Source organism: Diorhabda sublineata, chromosome 7 (assembly GCF_026230105.1).
Source record: "Diorhabda sublineata isolate icDioSubl1.1 chromosome 7, icDioSubl1.1, whole genome shotgun sequence".
Lineage (NCBI taxonomy): Eukaryota > Metazoa > Arthropoda > Insecta > Coleoptera > Chrysomelidae > Diorhabda > Diorhabda sublineata.
Window position 1 is genome coordinate 11291313 of NC_079480.1, and position 27989 is coordinate 11319301.

General features: G+C 31.6%; 1 protein-coding gene and 1 long non-coding RNA gene across 2 annotated transcripts; one reads left to right on the forward strand and one right to left on the reverse strand.

Annotated features, from left to right (window-relative positions):
- LOC130446556 (uncharacterized) lies at positions 1 to 18396 on the forward strand. Its single transcript, XR_008910163.1, has 5 exons — positions 1 to 48; positions 114 to 291; positions 708 to 866; positions 1050 to 1678; positions 12199 to 18396. It is a non-coding gene; the product is annotated as an uncharacterized LOC130446556 (long non-coding RNA).
- On the reverse strand, positions 5522 to 27989 carry LOC130446554 (GMP reductase 1-like). Its single transcript, XM_056782887.1, has 6 exons — positions 27761 to 27989; positions 22025 to 22144; positions 18682 to 18939; positions 12445 to 12633; positions 5944 to 6127; positions 5522 to 5879 (listed from the first exon to the last, which is right to left on the reverse strand). The coding sequence occupies exons 1-6, from the start codon at positions 27845 to 27847 to the stop codon at positions 5680 to 5682; spliced, it is 1038 nt and encodes a 345-aa protein (XP_056638865.1). The 5' UTR covers positions 27848 to 27989; the 3' UTR covers positions 5522 to 5679.

Here is a 27989-nt window from a genome sequence, read left to right on the forward strand (position 1 = left end):
AGACCTCTCTGGGAGCAGAGAAGCAACTGATTCGTGACGATTTTTCAGGTAGGATAGTGTTTCATAGGTTATGTTTTATTAATGATTTGATCAAAAATGTATTTATTTTTTAGATTTTTTTAATTTTTAAGCACAATGGAAGACCCGCTTTTAGTGTTAGATGATGAACAGCTTGTGGATCAAATATCCAATTATCCAGAAATTTATGATCCTAAACATGAATCCTACAAATTGTACACTAAAAAAGAAACAGTATGGTTAAAAATTGCAAAAGAAGAAAGAATAAAACTAGTAAGTATTTCAACAACAAATTTATTGTTATATAGGTATGTAGGTACATTGTTTTTTTTTGTAGCGATTGATGATTGTAATATAGAAAAATAATAATTCTTGTAATTTCCCATCAATAGCTGCAACGAGGTTGGGGAAATCCCAATGTGTCCAAAAATCTTTTACCTTTTCTTTAAAATTTACTTCTGAAGGTGGCGGTAGATACAATGGCTTTAGTTTTTTACATATATTTCTTAAGACTTCTTGGATAAATGTACTTGTGTAGCTGTGACTTATTCGAAAAGCAAAATACAACGATCTGTAAGACTCTCCCGTTGCCAGAAATCTGCAATAAAAATACTTTTGTTAATATTAATATTAGTCCCCCATAGTTATCTATGTAAAGGTTTGCACCGAAATATACATTTACTTTTTAGGTACTGTATGTAAAAAAAGATGAAAAAACTTAAGAGACAACTATTATAAACAAAAAAGTATACAAAAAAACCAAACCGAAGTCAAGGAAATGGCTTAAGAAAAAGAAACCCAGTTTTGGAACTGTTAGGATTTTTAGACGTAGTGGAACACGAAAGAAGGTACACATTTTTTTCTGTAAGATAAGTAATTAGTTGTTCAGTAAATATCTTGAATTTTTGTTAGAAAATTTTAACAATAAAAAAAGTTAAGTACATTTTTATGGAAATTAACAAATCGTAGTGGAAAAAGAATGTTTCATTACTGATTTTAACGTAATTAGTACAAAATTAACATTGTTTTAGATTATTGACGAATGCTCAAGTTGAAAAAAGTAGGGATTAAACTTCGCATCAAAATGAATTACATGAGGAATCTCATAGGTAGATACCAGTTAGACGGCAAAGCCAATGACACATTTATGGATGTCACTGAATCTGCAATTGATGTAATAACTCCGGCTAAACGTACCGCAGAAACTGGTAGTACTTCATCGACCTTAATAGAGGTTTCTCCAAAAGATTTACCTCAGAAAAGCGTAACATCGCAAATTCTCACTGCAATAAATAAAAATAATTTGGAACGAGAGGCAATAATGAGTCAACTAACTGTTCCTCCTGTACCTGCTGGCGATGAAATTGATTTACTTTTCAAGACCTTCGCAATTTCTGTGAAAAAATTCTGTGATTTCTGATGCTGAAATGGAGTTGCTACAAAACTCAGAATCATCTCCTCATCCATGCACAAACGACAATCAATGCAGAACACCTCTGCCAACTCCCTCACCTAATACTTCTTCTACTGTTAATAATAACTGGGAACAGGGCCATCAAATTATGTGCTCGAATACTAATAATAGTCACCATGAAGGTCAACTCAGTACAGCACGTTATTGTGCAAATTTTACCATAAACAATGAAATTTGTTAGTTTTTGTAAGTATTATCATCATCATTATAAAAACATAATAGGTTTGAGTATACCCATTTCTTTTGCTTTTTTAATTTGTAGAAAATATCTTATATATTAAAAAAATTGATGACTTCCATTCCGAGTCCGTTCAGGCGTTGTACCCAACCGATTTGCTTAATTTTTTTTCAATGAAAGGTATTGATGCACAGATCAGCCATCAACCATCGGATTTCATATAATTTTCACCATTCTCAAGTTATATTCAAATGCGATTTCCCCCTGTACATTATTTATGGGAGTTTTTCACATACACACGTTCTATCCTCAATATCTCAGGTTCTATTCAAGATAGAGACTTCGTTTTGGTTCAAGAACACTTGCTGAAACATCCTCTTTCTTTTGAGTTTTTTGAACACTTAAATCGGTTGAGTTGGAGAGGAGCTAGGCGCGGACATTCAATGTGGAGTTATGGATTTTTGAAGGTTTTTGACAATTTTTCTACATTCAAAGATCTATATCTCAGATTCTAATATAGCTACAGAGTTCGTTCTTTTCTATTATAATGATTTCTGATACTTATTTAATGGATTCGATGCGAGCGAAGCCGCGGGTAAAAGCTAGTGTAGTATAATTAAAATTGAGGTATATCAAAATTTAATTGTGTTCTTTTATTATTCCTCTTTAAAAGTAACATTTTTTTCTTAAAAAAAATAACAATTTTACTTACCTTAACGTCACGCCTAATTTTTTTGCTGGTGTTATTGGTTCCTCAACACGATTATAGGGTGCTTTCAGAAGATCATGCCCTATTAGTTCCAATATGTGGTTAAACAGGTGGCGGGAAATTCGGAAATATTCTTTAAATTTTGTTTCATTATCAACCAAATGTTTATTAATCAAAATAAATCGTTCATACTGCCTATTTTTAAACATTAGTAATAACTTTTCCCGCCTTCTTTCAGACTCTAGTGCTAATTGAAGAAGCAAATTTCCATTTTGAGTCTGATAATGTAGAAGCATTAAAATCACTCTTTGTTTAGAAATTTATTTTATTATTATAGGTGTAGCATAAAAATAATTATTAAAACAATTGCGACTGCTATAAAATGAAATTTGTTGACGAATACAACAAGATCCGATCGGAGGAAAACATCTCTTTGTAAAATTCGTCAACGAATATAATCGTTGCTACTTTGATCGCAGTCATTAGCGACCTGCGAATGTGGAGGAAAACGTACCTTAAAGCACGAAGGACAAATGTGTTTGAGCCAGATTATAAAAATGCTTAGGAGCCTCATGAAGATATCAATAAATGTCATTATAACAAAACTTAAAAGATAAAACATTATTAATATAAAATATTACAGTGTAATACTTTGCATTGAAAAACTGTCATATTAGGGCAGCAAATTATGACTAAAGCACTTGAGACAAATTTGTATAAGCCATTTCCTCATAATACTCAGGAGTGCCATGAAATTATCAAAAAATGTCATTATTACAAAACTCAAATGTTAAATCCTTATTAATATAAAATATAGCTTTTAAAGACTCTTGTCGTACTATGGCAGCAAATTGTGACTAAAGCACAAAGGACAATAAATCCAAATGCTCAATCCTTACCAATATAAAACATAAAAGCATAAGACTTTGTTTCGATAAGGTAGCAAATTATGGGTAGAGCCCGAGCGTCTAATAAATATGAGCCAGTTTCTGAAAAGGCTTAGGACCGTCATGAAAACATGAAAAAATTATCAATATTACAAAAAAGCTAAAAGCTGAATATCTATCAATATAAAATATAATCGGGTAGACTTTGCTTTCAAAAAATCTGTCATACTAATGCAGCAAATTATAACTAGAATCTGGGAAACAAATGTGTGAGAGCTCGTTTCAAAAAATTCTCAGAAACCCCATGAAAACATAAAAATATTATTATAATAAAATTCAATACTAAACGTCTATTAATGAAAAACTTAACAGCGTAAGATTTGCTTTGAAAAATCTGTCATGAGCCAGTTTCTAAAAATATTCAGAAAATCAATAAAACTCTCAAAAAAATATCTTTATAATATTACAAATAAAATGCTCAATGCTTTTAATATGAAACATAACATCATGACACTAGGCTTTAAAAAACTGTCTCATTAGGGTAGCAAGTTGTGACTAGAACCCTTGTGGCAAATGTATATGAGCCATTTTAAAAAAAATCAAAAATTCCATGAAAATATAAAAAATATAATTATTTTAATAAAACATTATATGTTCAATGCCTATTAATATAAAACATAACAGCATGAGACTAGATTTTGAAAAACCGTCACACACACAGGGTAGCAATTGTGAGCACAACCCATGCAAGAAATGTGTATTAGCCATTTTTTAAAAATATTCAGAATCCCCATAAAAACCACAAAAAATATCATTATTATGATAAAGCATAAATGCTAAATGCTTGTTAATATAAAACATAACTGCATGAGACTACGCTTTGAAAAACTCTATCACACTAGGGTAGCAAATTGTAACTAGAACCCTTGCGATAAATGTGTATGAGCCGGTTTCTACACATAACATCGAAACGCCATGGAAACCACAAAAAATGTCATTATTACGATAAAACTCAAATGCTCAATGCCTATTAGTATAAAACATAACAACATGAGACTAGGCTTTGAAAAACTCTGTCACACTAGGGTGCAAATTGTAACTAGAGCCCTTGTGATAAATATGTATGAGCCAGTTTCTAGATAAAACCTCGAAACGCCAAATGTCATTATTTTCATTATGTTGTCGCCTAGCGTAAAACTTTGGTTCAAAAACTCTGTCATATTGTGACAGCAAAATGTGACTAGAGCCCAGGCGATAAATGTGTATGAGGCAATTTCTAAAAATGCTTTGCATTTCCTCGAGTCGCCCTAGCCTAGCTCTTGGACTGGTTTTGAGACAATACTTTTCCACTAGGTGGAAGCTAGTATATTCCTAGTTATTTTCATAAAGGTTGACAGTTGGATATGTATTATAGTTTCCTCCTTTACCCAAATCAGCGACCCTGGTAATGTTGTGTCAGTGATAAGCACATTCCCTGCTATTAGGCCTCTAGAGTATTGCCTTTCATCTATTTAGCTGCATTACTTTCGCTAACCAGTTTAAGAAATTTTTCTCATCTATGAATGTTTTGATTTGTCTGTAGAGATATGACTCTGTTTTCTCCCTCGTCTACAGCTTAAGGTGCCTTAATCTTCGATTAGAGGACTCCTTCTGCAGGATCAGGACTTGTGAACCATTGAGTGGCTTCAAACTTTTAAACAATTATTGCATTCCACAAGTTAAGTTCATTAATAACGCATTTATTCTCATATCCTCACAAAAATTCAAGACATTAGTAGATATAAACAACACTGAATTATCTATAACTATGTAATATCTCAATTAAAATAAAAATGTTTGTTTGATATTATAATTAATTGAATTATCATACATGCAACTTGACTTACCTGTTCAATACTGAATTTCCCACCAATACAACTTTTCCCGCGAAAATTAATTTCCGCGGTTGAGTCACCTTGACGGGAATCTTCACATTTATTCCTTGACTACTAAACTGTAGAGTGGGCTGTAAGAAAAATTTAAATAGGGACAAAGGGCCAATCCCTTACAACCCACTCTATAGTTTAGTAGTCGAGGAATAAATGTTAAGAGTGAAGATTTCCGCCGTGGAGAAGTTGTATTAGTGGGAAAATTCAGTATAAAACAGGTAACTCGAGTTATAAGGTTTAAGTTTACCTGCAGTCTCTGAAGGTTATCGAAACGCGCGCGTCAGACAGTGATTGTTAATGTAGTGGTAGTGTAAACAATGTGTTTAGTAAGTTCGGCAATAATAGCTACCTTTACTAATCAATGATGTGGATACAAGTCAAAGGGAAAAAAATTCAAATAAAGTGTATAATTTTAAATTTATACATAAATGATGATACATTAGATTAAAATTCGGCAATTCCATTCTACAATCTACTTATGAAGCCTAGCTGTAAATATTGTTAAGCTGCTGAGTACATCGTATAAAAGTTGATCTACGAGACAGCTCTTTTAATTTTGACGCTCCAGTATATGTACAAGCACTACGAAGACCTCCTAAAATATCTAAAATTGTATTTTGCACTTCTCCTTTGTAAGGTACTTCGACAGTTTTGCCTTCTGATGCTCTATATTCTGCTACTCCACCTAGGGATACAAAAATGGGTTACACTTTGGATGATACACATTTCATAATTAGATAAATGTGTACCTGCATGTTTATCCATTGCTGTACTAGATGACATTCCATAGAATAACTTGAATTTCTTTCCATTTTTTTCGATCACCTCACCATCACACTCGTCATGACCAGCGAACATTCCTCCGGCCATTACAAAGTCAGCACCAGCTCCGAAAGCTTTAGCTACATCGCCAGGACAAGTACATCCGCCATCCTAAAATATAAAGATCTTACTTACTAGCTCATTGCGTATCGATATTTTAAATGTCAATTGAACAAATTTTACATGAATCTGACATTTAGATTAGTTAGTGAAAAACTACTTTTAAAAGTGGCCGTTTAAAAAGCGAATGATGAACTATCGAGATTATATTATATCATTGTAACTAATTCAGAAAGGTCCGTGATCATGTACTTGAAGAATAAAAGTAAAAAATCGAGTGTCATTGAAGGTATACATAGAAGTGAATTCATGTACGATGCTTTATTGAACAAACTGAGAAAAAATGAAGAAAACTCATATAAGGTCTCCAATTACCAAATCACGCGTGTTAATTGATCATCTCTTATTTAAATATTCCAAGTAAGAATGCTGGCATGGTGGTATGTATCAAATTTTAAATAGAGATCTAACAACAGGAGTTATTTTAATAAAATGGTTCAAATATGTTGAAACTAATTTTGCTAATCTAAATTCCAGAATCAATTCCATAATGGTTTAGAAATATTTAGGCGTATTATCTAGGTAGGGATAATATATTTACCTTGTGTTTACCAGGGGACACTGGAATAGAAAGACATGATATTAACTAGCAAAAAATGGATTAAAACAGTCTTTTTGGAATCAGCATCAATAAAATATTGGAAGAAAGTGATGAGAAAGTACAAACTAGACTACTGGGACATGGGAAGACAGAAAAATGGAAAAATTCTTGAAGAGTTTCAACAAAAAGTTCTAACAGTATATTAGGACATTGCTTGCCACTTGAATTGACCCTACAAGTAACTCAAATTGATTGAAAAAGACGACAGTAGATTACGTGTGTTAGAAGAAAAGAATCTCAGGCAGCATAATGAATATAATATATTTACTAAACCTCAAGCCAGTGGACGTCTTAACACACTTATTGAAAGATCAGGAATAAAAGAACTACTAGCTACCTGTAGTCCTCGGAAACGAAATAGAGCATGAGCATAGATTTTTCATGCCACAATGAATGGTCAAACTATTATAACCTGCTCTTCTATAATCCAATAGAGTCACGATACTGAACCAAAGCAAAAGGATAATAACCAGAAATCAGCTTTTGGGATGTAGATTGTAGAAGTTTGCTTGTGGATTACCTCCACACTGAGGTAATGAATTTGTGGAAAAGATCTGTTTTACTAAAAGAATATTCATCACGATAACATATTTTCTCACACAGTTTTAATAATCATGGCAAAAATCAGTTTATTAAAGTAAAAACTGTTATAACATACATCATATTCGCAGATTTGCGTACCCCTCTGAGTAGTTGTCAAAAAATTCAAGCGTGGGAAACTATTTTCATTGTATAAAGAGGTAACTGAAACCTAGTAAGTTTTTTTGGCACTCTTTTAGATATTAGAAATGAAATCCATGAATTAAATCACTGGAACAAGAAGGTAAGTATATTAAATCATCTTCCGAATCAGAAAATCATGTTTCCTCATGAAATATCGAAACTTATTGAACCATCAAGTACATGCACATAGATACAATTTATCACCGGATGCTTGTATATGTATGTATATATAGATTTGAGGTCTTGTATTAGCATTAATCCTACCCACCCCTTTTAAAAAGTCTAGAATATGGAATAATTGAATGTTTGCCAGAGATCTTCGTCTTTTATTTCAAGTTCTTCCAGGTGTAGTGCTCCGGACTTCTTTGGTGTTTGACACTTCCGAGAGAATGTGGATAGAGGTTTCCTCCTCTGTGCAATAAAACCTGGACGCCGCATTATATGTTAGGTCTAACTTATTCAGGTGTTTTTTGAGTCGACAGAGCCCTGATAGAACTCCTATTAGTATTCGTAGATTATACTTACTTAGGTTGATACATTCAGCAGATCTACTTTAATTATAGTTTCCCAGAAGTGTTTTTGCATATGTCAGCTCCTATAGGTTGTCCCAATAATTGGAATTGCTCCTATATACCTTCTGTTCCACTGCTTTCTCCATTATTCTGTAGCTGATATAGTTCGTCCAATATCAATTGCAGAAGAAAGTTATGCCAGGAACAAACAATATTTCATAAATACGCACGGCACTCTTACCCAATTAAGAAGAAGAAGAAGAAGATGAGTATGTGGTATCACCCTCTTCACAATCATTCATAATTCAATCAAATGAAGATGAAGAATTTATTTTTCTTTATGGTTTTTCTTTGAAATTTCGTTTTCCAGAAAAAAAACGAATGGGATACAAAAAGGGCCCAGTTCACGTCTGATACCCTGTTTAAACCAAACTCACTTAGAGGCAGGTACATTTTACTCGTCTATTTACGTTTTATAATTTAATAATCAATGTAGTAAGTTAACGAGGTATAATAATGATTTTTTTCTAAGTTCCAAGTAGGACCACAATTAAGTGCATAAGATATAAATATTTTTAAAAGTATTTATAAAAATAATAAATTTATGAAATGAGGTATCTACGCCTATGGTAGATCGAACAAAATTGTCGTCAAGGGTTTTTATAATCTGCAATCTATATTTGAAGAACTATACCTCACAATGATTCGGGCCCTATGACTCTGTTAGTAATAAGTTTCAAAAACGCTTACATAAGTTGTTATTATTTTAGAATTTTAAGCTTAAACCAAAATTGGAAAATTATAATTCCACACATGACGAGTTGTCATGCAATTTTTCATTTCTCATTTAACTCCTTTCAGGGGATGAAAACCCAAAATATATTCTTAATGGGAGGTTGTATTGTAATAGGAAAGAATTTTTTCACAGAATAGTAGACTCGATCACTATTTCCATTTCATTGGAATATCTTATTGTTTAAGTTATATACACTCGATCCAGTGCATAATTTATAAAGATGTGTTTACACGATCCGGCAGAGTAACCGTTTTATTTTATCTCGAAATTCATTTTTAATTTATTTTTGTGGTATTATCATAACGTTTCTTACAGTACAATATGCTATTCTGTATTTTTTATTAATTTTTATAGAATATTTTATTGTTTACTGTTGTATTTACACGATCCGTCGAAAAAACCTGTTTAATAAAAAAATCATTCTCAAGATTTTCTTGTAAATTTATAAATTCTACTTAAATGTTGGGTTATGTTTATTACTTCCTATAATTTCTTGATTAATCTTATTGTTTAAGTGTCCATACTTGTATATACACACTATACACTTTGTAAAAAATAATTTTAATTCATTAGATCCTATTTGGAATTTTTTTTAAATATTATTTATAATTTTTTAAATAACGAATACTGGGAAAAAAACAAATAGATTATAGAGACCTCAAAATAATAGAAACACTTTATCATAACCAGACAGCCAAGATAAAATACATATAAAACGTGGAGTAAGACAGGGTTGCATATTATCACCGATACTTTTTAAAATATATTCGGAAGTAATTATCCAGGAAGCACTAGCAGAAGAGGAAGCGGGGATTCGAATAAATGGAGTTCCAGTTAATAACATAAGATATGCTGACAATACTGTCTGAAGGTAAGAAGATTCATTGAACAAGTACAGAAATACAAATATCTAGGGACTTGGATTAATTTGAGAAATGACAGCACTGAAGAGACAAAAGTAAGAATTGAAATTGTTCGCAGTGCATTTTATAAAATGTAAAACCTCTTTCGATGTAAAAACTTGAATAAAGGATTGAAAAAGAGAATAATAAAATGTTACATATACTCGATCCTTCTGTACGGAAAGGAGGCAGCTACTTTAAGCAAAGCATTAATGAAAAAACTGGAAACCTTTGAAATGTGGATATTGAGAAGAATACTACGAATATAATGGACAAATAGAATCGCAAACGAAGAAGTTTTATGATAAATAGCATCACAAAGAGAACTATTGTCTACCATAAAGGCCCGCAAATTAGAGTACTTGGGTCATGAAATGAGGGGACAACTGTGCGAATTCCAGAGATTGATGATGCAAGATAGGGGGAAAGAGAGGTATAAGACGACGAAGAATATCATGGCTGCGAAAGTTAAAGGAATGGATTGATTGCACCCCAAACCAATTGTTTAGAGCAGCTGTGAATAAAATACAAATAGTCATGATGGTCGCCCGCCTTCGTCAGAAGATATTTATTATTTTATAAATAAAAAAGCTAAATTTCAGATAAATTTAGTAATTAACAATAAAAAAATTTATAAACAATTGAGTTAGAGGTTTGTTTTAGAGCTCAATTTGTTTAATAATTGGTAACTAACAAAGAAATTTTAAGCATTTTTATTGTATCTTCAATAGTTATTTTATTAACAATAAGTAAAAATAGAAAGAAAACTACAAGTCCAAAAATACAATATGTTTATAAGTTATATACAAAATATGGACTTATTTACTAATTATTACCTATTAGTTAATAATTTTCTTCTGTATATTGAAATTTTATTTTATTTGTTTCATCTTTATTTACATAATTTTATGTTTGTCTTTTAGTTGTTACAAGTATTTGTCTGCAAATTGTAACAATTTTTTTGACAATTAAGAGAAATAGACAACCCAAATAACAAGCTTTTATAGTCGTGGTTGCCTTTATGTTTGCGTTATTAGAGATTCACTTTATCCCATGAGAGCCCAAATAATTTTTTTTCACATTTTTCAACTCTAACTAGTTTATATACCAACATGTTACTAAAGTAATACAAAAAGTACATATTTTTTCTATATGAACGTTTATTAAAAAAAAAAACATGTATTGCCAAATGGCAACGTTAGGCAGAAATAAGTACATAATTCCAAAAATTTTAGTAAAAATAAGAAAATTTGCTTTTTGTATGAAAAATAGGATTGCATTCTAACAAACTCCTACATCGCACTTTTTACACATTGTCCTTATTATAGAGTAGCATCCTTCACCTGTACATATTTTTTTTATGTGTCAAGTGTAGTGAAGTACTAGGTCTTCCGGCAGATTTAGGGCAAGTTTCCTAACTGGTTAAATAGATTTGCATCAATTCGCGTTATTTTTATGTTTTTTCGTTTTTAGAAGCTTTTGTCTACAAATTGTACCAATTTTTAGACAATAAAGCATTTCTCTCTCTCTCTCTCTATGTATATATATATATATATATATATATATATATATATATATATATATATATATACAGTATATATATATATATATATATATATATATATATATATATATAATATTCATTTAAAACAAATATATATGGTTTTTCTTATTTATTTAATTAAAAAATGAAAAGTTAATAAGTTCTTTTTATTATAATACGAAAGAACGTAATAAACAATAATTTTAAAAAAATGGTTCCTCAATATTATTATTTAGCAACAAAAAAAATTGTTATTTAACAAGTGCGTTTTTATGTTATGAAAAAAATTTTTTTAAGATACAATTTTTTTAAATCATTATTTTCATTAAGAATAAAATCTAAAAAGAAGTTTCCAAAAATCTTATCAACAATGCATTTGTTTATAACAATTATTCAAATAATGTTATTTAAAAATAAAAAAAATTTGTTATATGACTTTCATTGATAAGAAAACAAACTATTCCTGATGGCCTTATTTACATAAATATTTTTTAATGCTTTCGAATGTTAATAAAAAAGTGAAAAACTTTTCACACAAGGATCTTAAACCTTTTTAAGATTAGGCTTAGATTCCTAGTTTTGAAATAATCAGCGTTTCCATGTTAACATTCAAATGGTGAAAATTAGGTAACTAGCTAAAAAGCTTAATTAATAAAAAAACTTGTTGATTATTGTTAATTGAAACGTTTACTTGGTACCCAAATTTTTTTATTCCTTAATATCAATATTTAAACAGTTAAAATAATTGTTTTAGTTCATGAGTCAGATTGGGATGAAGTACGCTTTTTTACCCTTATTTTCTCCGCTAAATTAAAGTTATAAATATTGTCGGTTTAATTCCAGGAGGTGGGACATTTTTTAGGATATATTCTGCTCTTTTTTCAAATTTTGATTATCTCAAATAGTTTTTGAAATATATAAAAAAAAACAAACCCATTATTTTTTTGTTTTACTTTGTTGTTTCTAACTTTTGCATTTGTTTCAGCTCATCTTGGAATTTTCATAATTTGTTCTGGATGCCATTCCGAATCGAATGAGATCAAAATTATAATTTTCGGTGGACCAAGTCAAATTTGAACGAAATAGGAGTTGTGAATCAGACATAACAGTGAGTCAGTCAGGACATGTTTTTTTGTTATATATATTTAGATAGTCGCTTCATGACGTGCATATGACATTAAAATCAAACCCATTGGAAACTAATTCTCTTATTAAAACAATATTTACCCACCGAAATAATGTGTCCTTGTAGTCCATGAGCAGCATCTGCACATTCTATAACAGCTGAAAGTTGAGGATACCCAACTCCCGTCTTCATTCGTGTTGTACAAACTGATCCCGGACCAATTCCAACTTTAATTATATCAGCTCCAGATAAAATCAATTCTTCTACCATTTCACCTGTTACCACATTACCTGCCTTCAATGAAAGTGGTTGTTATTTTACGAAACAAATATGAAATTGTGTGTCTTAATGTACAGAGTGTTCTGGGTCTTGAATAAAAAAATTCGGGAGTGAGTAGTTCATGTGAAAATAATGCTGAGTCATGAAAAAAAAATTCCTCACACCACCCCTCGTTTCTGAGTTATAGGTCTTTAAAATTGCGAAATCAGAACTTATGTTTAAGTATATTTTCTAAATTACACATTCGAACATTATGAATTTTTAGTGGATTATCACGAATATCCATATAGTGTGTTTGACGGAATAAATAATTCTACTATCTAAAGGCCATTAAAAATTCATAATATTCGAATGTAACATTTAGAAAATAAACTTAACTTATGATTAGGTTAGGTTAGGTTAGGGATCGTATGACAGAATTTTTTTATGTCTCAGTATTATTTTCACGTTATCTACTCACTCCCGAATTTATTGCATCAAGTTCCGGAACATCCTATATAAAATAATGCATAAGTTAATATAATCTATATAGGGTGTTTGGTAGATCCTTGAACAAACGAAAATGTACGGTAAGTGGTGACCATAAAAAATTTTTTATAGGTTTATTAGCTGCTTTCATACCTTTTAGCCCTTGTAACATTTTTATAGCTAGACCCAATTTTTTATTAGCATCTTAGAGGATAGTTATTACAGATTATTGTAAACAACTAAATTATGGATCCCCAAATCTAAAAAAATTCCGAACCTACCCTTTTTGTTACATTTAAAACAAAACAGTAAGTGATGGAAGGCTTGAGATTTTTTAAAAAGCGACATATAATTAATTCCTACAAGGATGGTCCCAGAATTACCTGGCCTAACAAAGGAAACACAAAAATTTTGGAAAAAAGTGTATTTATTTTTCAACGTAATCTCCTTTTAGCACCATTCACTTTTCTCAGCGATGTTCAATAAGTTTGATACCTTTTTTATAATAAGAATCGTAAAGCCCTCAGAATATCCATTAACTTCCGATATCACCTCTTCATTGCTGGAAAATCTTTGATCACCGAGCTATGATATATGAATATATATGATATATGAAATAATCACTAGTACTTTTAAAAAGATAATCCATCGTACAGGGTGAATAACATGTGTTGTGTAATGACGTCAACAACTTTTAAAAAATGTTAACACAAAATAATCAGCGGACAACCCGATTAAAGAATTGAGGCATTAAAAATTTGATGGAATTGAATTATTTCATAAAAATAACATCGGAAATATGGCGACTTTCTGCAATAATACACACAAGTCTATTTTCTCTACAACTCATGTTAAAGTGTCATACGATACTGCAGAAATGTCTTCAGGTATTGCAGCCTTCAATCGAGTACAAGAAGTGTTTGATTTTGTTTTAATTTTAGTTTAATTTTTATTTAGAAATTCATTCTACTCTACGCCTCTGGCAGTCTCTCTTTTTTCGTTACTTGTCGTTTTTATGTAGCGATACGAGAACGAGTATGTGTATTATATAGACCGAAGTAAGAACGTTTTTGGTTCTAATAAAAGAAGCTTTGCTTCCAGAAAATAAATGGGACTTTGTTTCATTTAAAATAAATAGAAAATTTAAATACAAAATAAAATTATACAGTTCACTTCATTCAATACAACAAGAAGTCTACCTGCACAAATGTCCCTGTAGGTAGAAAAGTCTGCAGGCAAACCGTAATAGACTGGAGAATGTAAACGACAATGAATTCCAAGTGACCTGATTTGAAGAAGTCTCTTTACGGTGTTAAATATGGGAAGCCTATAGGTTAATAGTGATCGCCATAATGTGAGATCTCGTGATCAGAAAAAATTTCTCTAGTGACTTTCATAGATGTATTTCTTGTATGGGCCGTTGATCTATTAAAAAACCATATTGCTGCCCTGTTGATCCTCAATGGTCTATCCTACAAAATGACATCGCTCGGCAATCACGACAAATCATGAAATAGCTTACTTTTGAATTGAAGCACTATGATTGTCGATTGCTCAAACGAGGCTGGATAGGTTTTTCTGCTAATGTAGTTTTCGAATATTCTGCCGTTTTCTTAAACTTATAAACTGTTCTTATTATGTTTGAAGAACTTAGAAAGAGAGGGATTGGTTATTGAAGTGACACACTACGCAATGGAGACAGAAATGAGAGAAAATTTCAAGACAGTTATAAACTATCATTTCTGTAAATCCATTGGTGTCTTTAATAATTGTATTGGAGCTTGGTTTTTAGCAGCTTTTTTTTATTCCTTGGTACCTCAAGAACCATAATTGTTCATAGGCTGTCCTCTGTTATATCGCTTTCTATTTTGTACAGAAGTGAACAAAACGAATGAAAAGTGAATCGTTAACAGAAAAGAATGTTTAGGAACACTCAGTTGTTGCCTCACCTTTTCTGGATATTTTTTTTTCTCTATTCATGCGATGTCTGGGTTTTGATATAACTCATGGGAATTTCTATGCGAATATTTTTCTACAGATTTCTTCGTTGCCATGGTTCTCATAATTCTTACTTATTGCCATATAGAAATTTCAAAAATTAATGATATCCATGTTTCAGATATAGCTAAAGCATGTGCGCCAATTGAAGATGGCATATTATACAGAGTGAATTTAATATATGGAAAGCCTCAATTATCTCGGAAACGGCTTGTGTACAAGAGTCTTGTGATACGGCCGGAATTATGGTGGCATTTACATTGTTGCCAGATATTTCCTTTTTCTTCCGGAAAAATAATGAAGTTTGAAATTCTTATTATTTTTCATCTAATGTTCTCTAAACCCACATGCCATAATTTTGGAGTTATGGCTACATTTGCATTATTTACGCCGAAATTAAAATAATACATTTAGGTGGCTACGACTACTACAATAACAAATTTGACGTTTCAATATATTATTATTGTTGAAGTTTATTGAAAGTCACAATTGATCCTTTATCTGGAAAAGAACGAATTGATATTTTACTGATATTAGAATATGGCAATAGGCGTGGAAGTTAACAAGAAACGTGTAATATCTTTAATAATTTATATCCTAACCGAAATCTCAAACTAGATCTACTGTTAGTAAATTAGTAAAAAAATTTAACGAAACTGGTTCAGTAGAAGATTTATCCAAATCAGGGCGCAGAAAAACTGCATCAATTGAAAACAAATATTTAGATGTTTATGCCCTGCAAAGAACTTTGATATTTCGCAAACATGCGTAATGAAAATTTCACGTGATAATAAATTCCATCCATACAAAGTAACGAATATTCAAATTAAACGAATTTATTCATTAGTAGCCACTTTGGTGGAGATACTGTAAATGTATCTATTACTCCTAAATTATGGCATTTAGAGAATATTACATGAAAAATAATCAGTATTTCTTAATGATTTATATGAACACAAAAGATATAGGGTGATCCATTTGAAATAAAAAAGTTGATTATTTTTCCGGAAAAAGGAAAGATCTGACAATGTGGATACCACCATAATACCGTCCGCATCACAAGACTCTTGCGCATAAACATTTGTAAAAATCGTATGTTATGTAATGTAGATTCATAAGAAGAAGAGGTGAAGGTTGCAAGTTATTTAACACTTCCTGGAAAACGTTCGAAGAACATGAAGACTGAAAGGGGTTTTTCAAATCCGTTAAACGACGAAATTTTCATACTACACCAGATTACACGAGAATTGGAATAATACATTATGGGTAAATGTTTTGTTTTATTGATGGGAGTCGATTTTGCAACAATTCATTTGACAGAATAAAACCCAGCAATTTAATTCCACTCCCACTGTATTTTTTGCTGAAAGTTAAGTAATGGTTCAGGATGGAATGTGTTCGAAACAAGAGCAGATTTACTAGTGATATATGGTGTGTTGAATGTCTATGTATATAACGGGGACGTTCTGCAGGATCCTGTCATGTCATTTGCTCTTATAACAAAACAGACTTTTCACTCATGCACTATAATTCTCATCCTAATAAACATGGCTCGTTGTGTAAACAACGGTTACATAAATGTAATGTATTGAGCCCGTAAATTTTCTAGACCTTAATTCATTGAGTGTGATATGTGAAGAGTCTCTGTAGTAGATAAACGGTTGCAATCGAGATTTGGGATAATCCGCTTCGATAAATTATAGATAATGTGATTCTGAGCGTGGGAAAACGGTTCAGAGCGGTACAAAAAAAATACGTGGACGACTCACAAGGTATTGAGTAGAGCTGAAACTTTTATCACTTGTCAATTATTGTTATTTTCCTTCAACTTAAATGTTGATAAACGAGAAATTAGTCACAAAGCATCTAATATTAATTGCAATTGATAATGAAACTATAGAATGCTGTACTTTCTCTCAAAATTAACATATCGTAATGACAAAAAAAGAAAATTTTCAAAAAATATGAGACAACATTTGAATTGCAAATTTTCGTCTGTCAAATATTTACTCTATAAGGTGTTCTACATAAAAGCTTACTTCTCATTCTTATTGTTCACCTCTGTATATAACAAAAAACGAATAACTGAGGACAGCACCTAAAAAAATATGTTCCTGAAGAATGAAGTTACATTCCAAAAAAAAATGGCCTAAATTCGCCAAAACAAATAAGGGAAAATTAACTACAAACTTCGTTGAGTTCATTTCCTTAACTGTAAGGTTGGGGTTAGATCCGACCCCAGTGAGTCGTCTGTTTTGTTTATAACTCCCCACTACCCCTGAGAGCGCTCTGGTTCACAGCTACCCTACCGGCCAGTTGTCCCCAGAGCGCCGACGTGGCCTCGCAGTCTGGTGAGTGACCTTCAGCTACCCTCTCTACCCGAACACTACATTAGCCGCGCTCGGGTTGGATCCGAACTCACCTTACTATTAAAGTCAGGGATTTAACCCCATATTGATGTTCATATTACATCTACAAGAAAGTTTTCTTTTCTTATATCTTACTAAAATAGCGCATCAACTCCTCAAAACTCCTGACGAGATATACAACGAGTTTATCCAACAGAAGGCTGAGTCAGAGGATATCGACAATATCGATTCAGAAAACTTTTCAGAAACCGAGGATGATGTATTATCTAATACTGATGACGAGAATGATGCATTTCATTGTGCGGCAGTAGTAGTCGAGTTTGATCATTCTCAGTCAAATGTAGATAATGAGAGAAATTTTGAGCTAGGTAAAGATTTAGAGACAATATGGACCAGTAAACTCGTCCATTCAAAATTGTCTGGGATACCAGCGTCTAATATTATTACTCATCTCTCTGGTCCACGTGGGGAAGCAAGGGTCACTAGTGAATTGGAAATATTTTAATTATTCATAGATTCGAAAATTATAGAAAAAATTGTTTTGTACACAAATCTTGAAATCGGGAAATTTAGGCAAAAGTACAATACGATCCAGTGGATTCTTTCACCAACAGAGAGTTGATGGGCCTTCTCTTCATGAGTGGTGTCCTAAAAAATTCTATGCTAACCTAACCTATGGATCTCCGGTATTCCGTTGCACTATGTCCTTCAAATGACGCTATAATTATTTTAAACAATTAGTAAGACATGTTTCTTTTTTAGTTCCTACCTTTAGAATCTCTAAAGCACTCAAGTTCCTAGTTGATGACTGAATCTATTGAATTTTATAGAGAATATTTCTATTAAGGTATATTTTTGTAATCAAGTTCTTATTTTTTTCCTAAGTACTTTATATTCTTACTTATTAACTATAAAAATAAAAAACACTTTTCGTTGTAACAAATATTATATGTGTTTAATTGATAATAAAACTTTTTCCCATTATTCATTTCTTATTTTACCACGAAAATAGATATTTGGAGGGTGGGGTCTGATCCAACACCACCTTACCGTTTACGTCAGAAAAATTCACCTTCCCGTTAGAGGGTTCATGCTGCTTAATACTCATTTTATTAAAGACTTTTGGTAAATATGTATTTGAGAAAGTACTTTCTTATGGTGTTAAACGATAACGTGGTTGTGTAATTTATAATAATTCCGTATGTATTAAATTTGATAATATACTTACGATGATAGTGTGCGTTGGGAAGGCTGCTCTAACTTTTCTAACATAATCGACAAAATGTTGAGAGTAACCATTCGCTACATCTAAACAAATAAATGTTACACCAGGTACTGCGTTCAGTATATCCGATAATCTAACAAAATCGGCGTCAGACATTCCTGAACTGGCAGCTACATGTTTCAAACACTCCGGGTGATTTTGAGCAAATTGTTTCCATTCATCTACGCTATAGTACTTGTGGACACAAGTAAATAAACCGTTCTATAACAAAATGTTTTCTTAATTACAAAAGGCTTTTATATCCTGATAGAAATTAAGACACTTCCTCAATTCGCAATGTTATCCTTTTAATACAGTTTACTCTAATCATAACACAGTTAGTTGGCCGTATCTAAGAGGATCAAGCCCCTATCGCAAGTGGAATTTAACACACTGTTTGTTACTATTACACCAACAATCTAAAGTATATACAGGCTGGTCCTTCGAGCCTTCGATGTGACTGGCTGTATTTACTAAACTGACTTTAAATATACTTAATGTTCATGAATGAGGTCAATAAACTATATGTATATCTACCTATGTATTTGTACTGTCTGGTCCTTAAGGCCGGATATGACCTACAGAAAGCGTTGATGGGGTTTCCAAAAATCATATATTACAATAAGGTCATATAATATCTATATGTACAAAGTACTAATAACTTTTTGCGATTATATATGAATTATTTATAATAATTAGGACATATCATAAATTTTATATGTACATTTATATTAGGACAATCATAATATTTAGGTATACATACGATGTGACTGGCTGTATTTACTAAATTGACTTTAAATATACTTAATGTTCATGAATGAGGTCAATAAACTATATGTATATCTATCTATATACCTATATATTTATACTGTCTGATCCTTCAAGCCGGATATGACCTATGGAAGGAAGTTTATTAACAGCCAGCTGCTTCCCGCGACTAATTCGCAAAAAAAAATAAGCAAAGAGAATAGAACACTATCTGAAAACTTGGTTATCAAAACGGATTCTTAGTTTTGATATAGTAGTAGCACTAAACAGTATATTCAGTATAAATATCACTAACGGTTCCAGAAATTCTTATCTTATCAGCATCTATTATATTAATCATTTTTAAAGACCAAATGTATCAAGAAAAAATTGTTTACTTAATTTGTTTATACATTCAGAAGATATTGAGGTAGTTGATAAGAGGGGATGTGGATAGTTTTGAGGTTGTATAGACTAAGCCGTTGAAAGGAAGGCATGTGAATGGTTGCTTACCAATTAGGGTCGATTCCTAGGTAGGATTGAAATCCAAACAGGCATATTGGAAAAATCAACAGTGAACCGATTCCAATTTGGAAAATCAATGAAAGAAGAAATAGAAGATTGTCATTTTTAAAAAAATAATAAGATCTATGGATCAATTTTAAATATTTGCTAGATATATTTATTCTATTTAAAAAAAAATAAAGACCACAATTTAAAATTATTGCTACCATCTACATTTCGATAAGAATATTCTATTTTATTAAAAATAGAAGATAAAATATTATAATGGCAATAAATACTTAAAATTATTCTATATACTATTCCAGAATAGCAGTTGAAAGAAAGACGTATGGATGGTTGCCTATCAAATAGACCAGATTCACAGTTGGGATTCAAATCAGAACAGATGTCTTGCTCATCAGTAAAGGAGCGTTGGACTGTGGGAAATCGATAAAAGAAGAAGTTAAAGAAACAGAATATTGTCGATTTTTTTAATTTTATCACCATACTACTTACAAATTTCGACAAAATTGTTTAAATTCGACCTCATATACTTTATAGTATGTGAGGTCGAATCTATAATGTAGATGGGTGAACATGAACATCAATTATGAAGAACTCGATAGACTAAAATAAGAGGGACTTGATAGTAATGTCGCCCTTTTGTGTTTTGTATTCTGTATGGTGCCGATAAAGCAATAGCAATTCCGTGTGTTGGATTTTCATAATCTTCATAATTATATGGGGGTCCCAAACATTTGCTCTGCTCGTTTTCCTCATCCGATGCAAATATTCTTGGATGGTGGACCAAGGTTAGCTAAGGGTATTTAAGAGTACCGTCATTGTCCGACATGAGTTTGCTCCCACTTCTGCCCTTAGCATATCGTTGCCTAATGTTGTTGGTATTCCTGACCGATGGGAATTAGACAGATCAAAATTATTGGATTTGAACTTAGAGAACCGTCTGTGGCATTTACGAAAAGAAGCTCCTATATAAATTCCAACCAATAGCGAACACGTAAAACATGCAAATATCCACAAAAAAACAAAATCTCTGACATTATCTAAAGAACCGAGAAGATGTAAACTAGCGATCTACGATCAGAGTGTAGAACAAGTGATGTCCTTCAAATATCTAGGGACAAACATAACAAGCGATAGAAATCTAAAGAAAGAAGTAAAAGCACAAACAACGAAGGCACCATTAATATCAGGATACCTTAAAGATTCAATTTGGCGAAATAAATACATGAGCACAAAATGTAAAATTAGAATATATAAAACTTGCGTAAGGCCGTAAGAAACTAGAGCGGAGAACAAAACCACTAAACGGCTCCTAAGAACAACAGAAATGCGGACTCTGAGATCAATAACAGGACATACGTTACTCGATCGGAAGAAAAATGAAGAAATAAGGGACATGTGCGATATTCAGGATCTAGTAAGATGGGCAAGGAGCCGCAGAAGAGAATGGAGAGACCATGTTGACAGAATGCCAAATGAACGGTTAGCAAAAATTGCAAAGGAAAAGAAACCAGACACAACTCGACCTCCTTGACGACCACCTATAAGGTGGTATGAAAGCTGGTCCTCGGCATCCCAATTACTCCTGGCAAACCCTTGATGAAAGTATTTAGCCCCAAATTGCAAAAAAGTCTAATACTCCATTATTTAGAAATAAAAAAGTCACAATACGAAAAGACACACTGACCTGACAAATGACAATCATGTATCGACATGCGCAGAAACGATAATACTTTTCAGCCTCCTAATAATAAACTACACAAAGACTGTTAGATGGATTATAATTTTAGAAATCAAATTTGTATATTTACATAATATTAAATACACTGTTTACTACTACGAATACTTACAATTACACTATCTGACGCGCGTTTTTATAACCAAGTTATCGTCTTAAAAGACTGAAAGTAGAGTGTTGGTATATTGGTAGCAGTTGAGTGTGTTCAGTATGAATATCACGGATAGTTCCGGAAATTTCAATTTAATCATATCTCGGAATATCATCAAGGATTGAAATTATTGTAATTCTTACTTTTGCAAGAGCATGTGCCATCTTGAAAGTGCCGACAGTGTCCATATTTGACGCCATAACAGGGATGCCTTCATAAGTTTGTTTTGAATTTTTAAATGTAATATTCCTGTATAAGTTAACCTGAAAAAAAATGTGTATAATTAACAATTATCATTCGTTTTATTATTTCTGAAAATATTATCAAATTACATGGAGCCAACACGAACCTTATCTACTAATTTTATGCAACGGTATGTTAGTTCTATTATCAATTTTTTTTATCCGAAGATGAGGGCATCCGCACCATCAGTGGCCATACGAGTCCGACGGTGTGTGGGGCTGTACCTGTACGACTAAAACCCTTCCTCTTTAATCTATACCTTTCTGAGGCTCCGATTCTGGACCCGCGTTCACATTCCACAGAATGGCTGTTTTTCGCTTTGCGTTTGCTCTGTTCGTTCAATGTTTTGTAATATCTTTAGCTGCTGCTTGGCGTGATCTGGTCATCGATTAAATCGTCCCCTTTCTTCGTCCGTACGCTACAGCGTCCCAGTTCTCTTCTTTCGCGATCTTAATCTCTACGATATTCTCGGAAGTGAATTTTCCGATCTACAAAATTCCCTTATGAAGATTACTTGTTTCAGTTTTTCGACCAAAAACATCGAGAAGATAAACCGTGATGAATTTACGGTTTTATCAAAAAAGTGGCATTAAATCATTGATGAGAACAGTACCGATACCACCGATTAGTGTTTGAAATCCGAACTTATAATGATACATGCTGATATTTTTAGGATAAGGTTCAGAAACTTTTCAGACAATCTTCGTATTTAAGTAAACATCAGTATTTGATTTGCTCAAAATTTTGATCTTAAAGATGAACTCTGACCTGGTCGTGAGACCGCTTTAAAGCTAAACTAAAACTAAAAAACAATTTGGTGTCATTTATGGAAGACTGGATACAACAAAAAAGTTACATACTTGGGTTCCACAGGAATTAATGTCGAAATATATAACGAATGATTTTCCTTTTGCGAATCTCTACTAAAACGAACCAAAATGGACGATAAAAAGATTACGTAAGACAATAATTTGTCAAAGAGATAGTAGTTGGAGCTCAAAGAAACCCGTATTAATGCGAAGGACTGTGATGGTTGACGTTTGTTAGATTGGAAGAATATCGAAGAAAAAAAAACGACCAAAATTGATTGATGGGAAAGTTGATGTATTTAACGTCCTTTTACATCATTAGCGACTCTTTACAAATTGAGATGTTTAGTCTTAAATTTGTGATGCATTCACCTAAACTTCAACTCCCGATGGACTATCATATGTTCTACTATCTACAAAATTCCCTTATGAAGATTACTTGTTTCAGTTTTTCGACCAGAAACATCAAGAAGTTCAACAGTTATGAAATTATGGTTTTATCAGAAAAGAGATCGATCAGAACATTACAAATATCATTGATTAGTGTTTGAAAAAAAACCGAAATTTTTGCTAGTCAAGTATAATCTTTGTATGTCTGAGAGACTCCGGCTGTACTACTTACACTTTATTCCCATTATGTGAGAATTCTAAAAAACTAGTGATGCCGCCATGTCATTTTTGACGACTTATTATCATAACAGATATCGACCAATAAATCTTAGTTCGATATCATTGTAACACCTGTTTAATAAAATATGATTTTAAATAATTTCAAGTTATGTTTCATCATTCGTTGCGTAAACATTGTATATCATTTAATATTTCCCACTTAGCTGCATAGGATCTATTATATTTGATACTTTAATAATTAAGTACATGGAAAACCCAATAATCAACGATAAGACATGTAAACACACATTCGCGAAGTGAAGTATCCGATAAAGTTTTTCTTTTTATATCTCTGTACTTTGTTCAAATTGTATAATTTCCTTTTGACTATCACATGCGTTAATAAATACTGGAGACCTCACTATTAAGTAAATGCCATGCAGTAGGTATTTATGTTCAATCTTCAAATGTTATTTTCGTAAATATAAATAAGCTGAAATAGACTCGTTCATTATACAAACGAATTAGAAAATTTCATTTAAAATCCTGTAAAAAGCTTTATAAAACACATGAAACATATTTTAAACGTCCTTGTAACCCTCTGCTTTACATGTTGTTTGCAGTAATTGCAAAAGATGTTTAGAATGTAAACAATTATTTGTTTATCCCAACAATAAATAAATGTCGTTACCTATATTTGATTAAGCTTGAAAGATAATTGAATATAAAATACCTAGGTACAAAAATTTGACTAGTTAATCCTGGCAAACTGGAAAATTTATAAAATATCCTTCTTAGTTTGTTCCTTCTCAGACAAAAGGAATTCTTTTAGTATTTAATCTTCTATAAAATTATATCTAATCAAGCTCATGTAAGAGTTCAAATGAAAATACTGAAAATGGAAAATTCGTACTCATAGGAACCACCAAAAGTCCATTTTTTCGTCATCAAATAGACTTAACTTCCGGTGCTTGGAAGTGTTGCTAAAACTTCGCGATCAAGTTCGAGTTCAAATGAAAATATTAAAAATGAAGAATTAATAGTCACAGGAACGCCAGTCTCTCACCCTCTCACAAAGACGTAACTTTTATTACCTGAACATTCTACACAATTGTCTCACTCAAGATTATGTCAAACTATGTCAAAATATTAAGATAAAAATTTCGTAGTCAATGGAACAACAGAAACCCCATTCTCTCTCACAATGGTCCAAATTTCAGTACCTGATTCTCCTACTAAACCGATGCAATCAACCTTACGTCAGAGTTCAAATGATGATATTGAAGATGAAAATTCCAGTAATTAACATCCTATAAAATGTCTAAGCAGCTGTTGTCAGAGTTTCAAAGTTAGAATATTGAAGACGAAGATTTCATAGTTACAAGAACTATCAAAACCCAGTCTCTTCTTTCTCTCACGTAGACGCAACTTTAAGAACCTGAACCTCCTACTAAATTGTCGCAATGTCAGAAATCATATGGAATAGTTGAAGATGAACAATATGTAAGGCCTCTTAACATGATGCAATATAACGTGCAACGCAATGGAAGCGCAATATTCCTTGCGTGCAAGAAATATTGCCAATATTTTTATTGCGTGCAAGTTGCAATTCTAGGAAGAGGTCCAGTTACTTTTCGCGTTTATTTTGCAGTCTGATAAACATACGAGGCAGCGGCAGATATAATTGCCAGTTATTCACTGACAACTTTTTTCTTGATCATTTCACATTTTGTTATTTTCATTTTTAAGCCTGTCACAAAATATTAAATAAAATTTGCGTCAGGAATTTGTTTAATTTATATATGGAATTTTTTTTAGTGTTGGTAGTGGTAAGAGTGGTAATGTCAAACGTCGCGAAATATTAATCTATGAAATATTCTGACTTTTGAAAAAATTACGTGCAATATCTTGCCAGTTGTCTTGCACCATGTCAAGCTGCCTTTACAGAAACCTCCAAAACCCCATTCCCTTACTGTCCCACATGAACGTTACTTTCAGTACCTGAACCTCCTACGAAGTTGTCTCGATCAAGCTCATGTTCAAATGAAAAAGATCAAGATTTCATAGTTACAGAAACCTCCAAAGCCCCATTTTCTTACTGTCTCTCATAGGCACAATTTTCAGCACTAGAAGCTCCTATGAAATTGTCTTGATCAAGCTGGTGTCAGAGTACAAATGATAAAGATCAAGATTCCACAGTTACAACAGAAACCTCCAAAGCACCGTTCTCTTACACCTTCATATATACATAACTTTCAGTACTTAAACCTCCTACAAAATTATCTTGATCAAGCTCTTGTCAAAGTTCAAATAAAAAACCACTAAAACTCAATTCTTTTAAACTCTCACTCACAAAGGCGCAACTTCAGTACTTGAATCTCTTACAGAATCGTCACGATCAAGCTAATGTTAGATTTCAAATGAAAAAGATCAAGATTTCGTTGTTACAGGAATCACTAAAACCCCATTCTCCATTGAGATTCCCTGTGTTTTCAGTGACAAATAAAAAGACAATAAATGATAGTGCGTTTGAAATTTTCAGGTGGTAGGATTTTTAACAGGACTACTTGATGGATATATAGAAAATTTTTATGTCTATGAATATTTACATAAAGTTATTATTTTTACTCTGAATATTGTTTTTAACCATATTATTAAATAGTTCTCCATTATTTTGAAGTATTACAAGAATATTATAAAGAGAATCGGATTGGCTATAATAGTAAAGCGAAATTGGGTAGAGTTGGAGAATTATTTAATTTTGAAAAAATGATAAGATTTCAGGAAGTAGGGTAAAAATCGTATTTTGATAAATAATGTAAAACCTCAAGTGAGTTTCAGTATAACTGCCACTTTACACATTAAATCAAATATAGTGTGAAATGTAAAAAATATATGGAAGAATTGAGGCCTCAATTTTCTCAAAAATAACGGTTGAAATTTTTGTTGATACACGAATTAAAAAAACTTTATTTCATTGAAGAATTTCCAAAACTACTTACTAGTGCTCATTAAATAAATTAGAATGATTTAAAAACAGTAGATACCAATATTAAGGAAATTAAAAACAAAGAGCTTGTTATAAAATCTTAGAAGAGGTTGTAGAATCTCTCTAAAGAACTTATGGTGCACGTTCATTTCAATAAACATAAAAACAACATACAGTTGCATACAGAAGAATAAGGAGAGCTTTTTCATCATCAAAGCATATACTTCGAACAGTGTTGAAGTCCTGACCAATACAATGAATTTAGGCTCAAAATTTTGAAAATACTTTATTTCAAAAATGACTAGAAAGTGACCGTTGAAGTTGAAGAATTTTTTGTTGATACAAGAAATAAAACTTTCATTGAAGGGTGTCCAAAATTACTTAATAGTGCTCATTAAATAAGTTGGAATAATTAAAAAGCAGTAGATACCAATATCAAGGAAATAACAAACATAGAGCTTGTTATGAAATGTTAGAAGAGATTGTAGAATTTATTTGAAAGAACTTTCATTTGAATAGACCTGAAAAGAACATTCAGAAGAACCTTCAGAACTTTTTCATCAACAAAGCATGTACATCGAACAGTGTTCTAAGTCCTAATATAATGAAAATGTATGGGATTTAGGAAGTAATACTTATAAACACAAAATGTAATGTAATAAGGATCATTTGTTGACTTTTTTTTTGTAAATTGATATTATGGTAGAAGTTGATAAAAAAATTATATATGTTATTTTCATGAATCAATGAACTCAATTTTTGGTCTATAGTAATAAATATTTTGATATTTTAATAAAGAACGAAATTAGGTCGAAATGTCAATAATCTTATGTATAAAAAATAACTTTATTCACTCACAGACTCATAATTTAGATCATTTATTCAAGAAAATAAATATAAAGAGATTTGAGTATTAAACTATATTTATTTACATTTATAAGTAAAAATCTAAATTGGAGTTCCTTAAATATTGATTAACCATTTTCCAAAATACAAAAGCAAATTTTTTTAGTCTATATATATAGTTTTGTCGATTGAAAATTTTTCGAAATCTCATACTGTTTATACTGTTTTATACAAGTGAAAATTCGCAATGGACCTGAATAATAGTATTTTTAAAAGAACATTCTATATAAAAAAAGAGGTAAGAACAAATTAAATGATTATAAGTAAAATAGCGCCAAAATAAATTTCCATTTTTGAAAATCAATAAAAAATTGCGTACTTACATCGTTTCTACTTTTAATCGTCGATCTTTTAGGTCTCAGAAGAACGTCTTTAAAATCTAATTTAATTTCATTTATAATATTAGGCATATTTTATTTTGTCGATATACTAAAATAAATAAATTAAAATAGCATTCAGCTGACTGTGTTACGTCAGACTGATCGGGAGACTTTTAACGCATTCAACCGCAACACATTTCGCACTCTAAATCGTATCGACGTTAGAAGTGGC

Coding starts and splice junctions, on each gene's coding strand:
- LOC130446554 (XM_056782887.1), bottom strand. CDS start 27,847: ATGCCTAATATTATAAATGAAATTAAATTAGATTTTAAAGACGTTCTT. Junction 22,145..27,760: donor CGATTAAAAGTAGAAACGAT/GTAAGTACGCAA, acceptor ATTTTTTTTCAG/GTTAACTTATACAGGAATAT. Junction 18,940..22,024: donor TGGCACATGCTCTTGCAAAA/GTAAGAATTACA, acceptor ATTTTGTTATAG/AACGGTTTATTTACTTGTGT.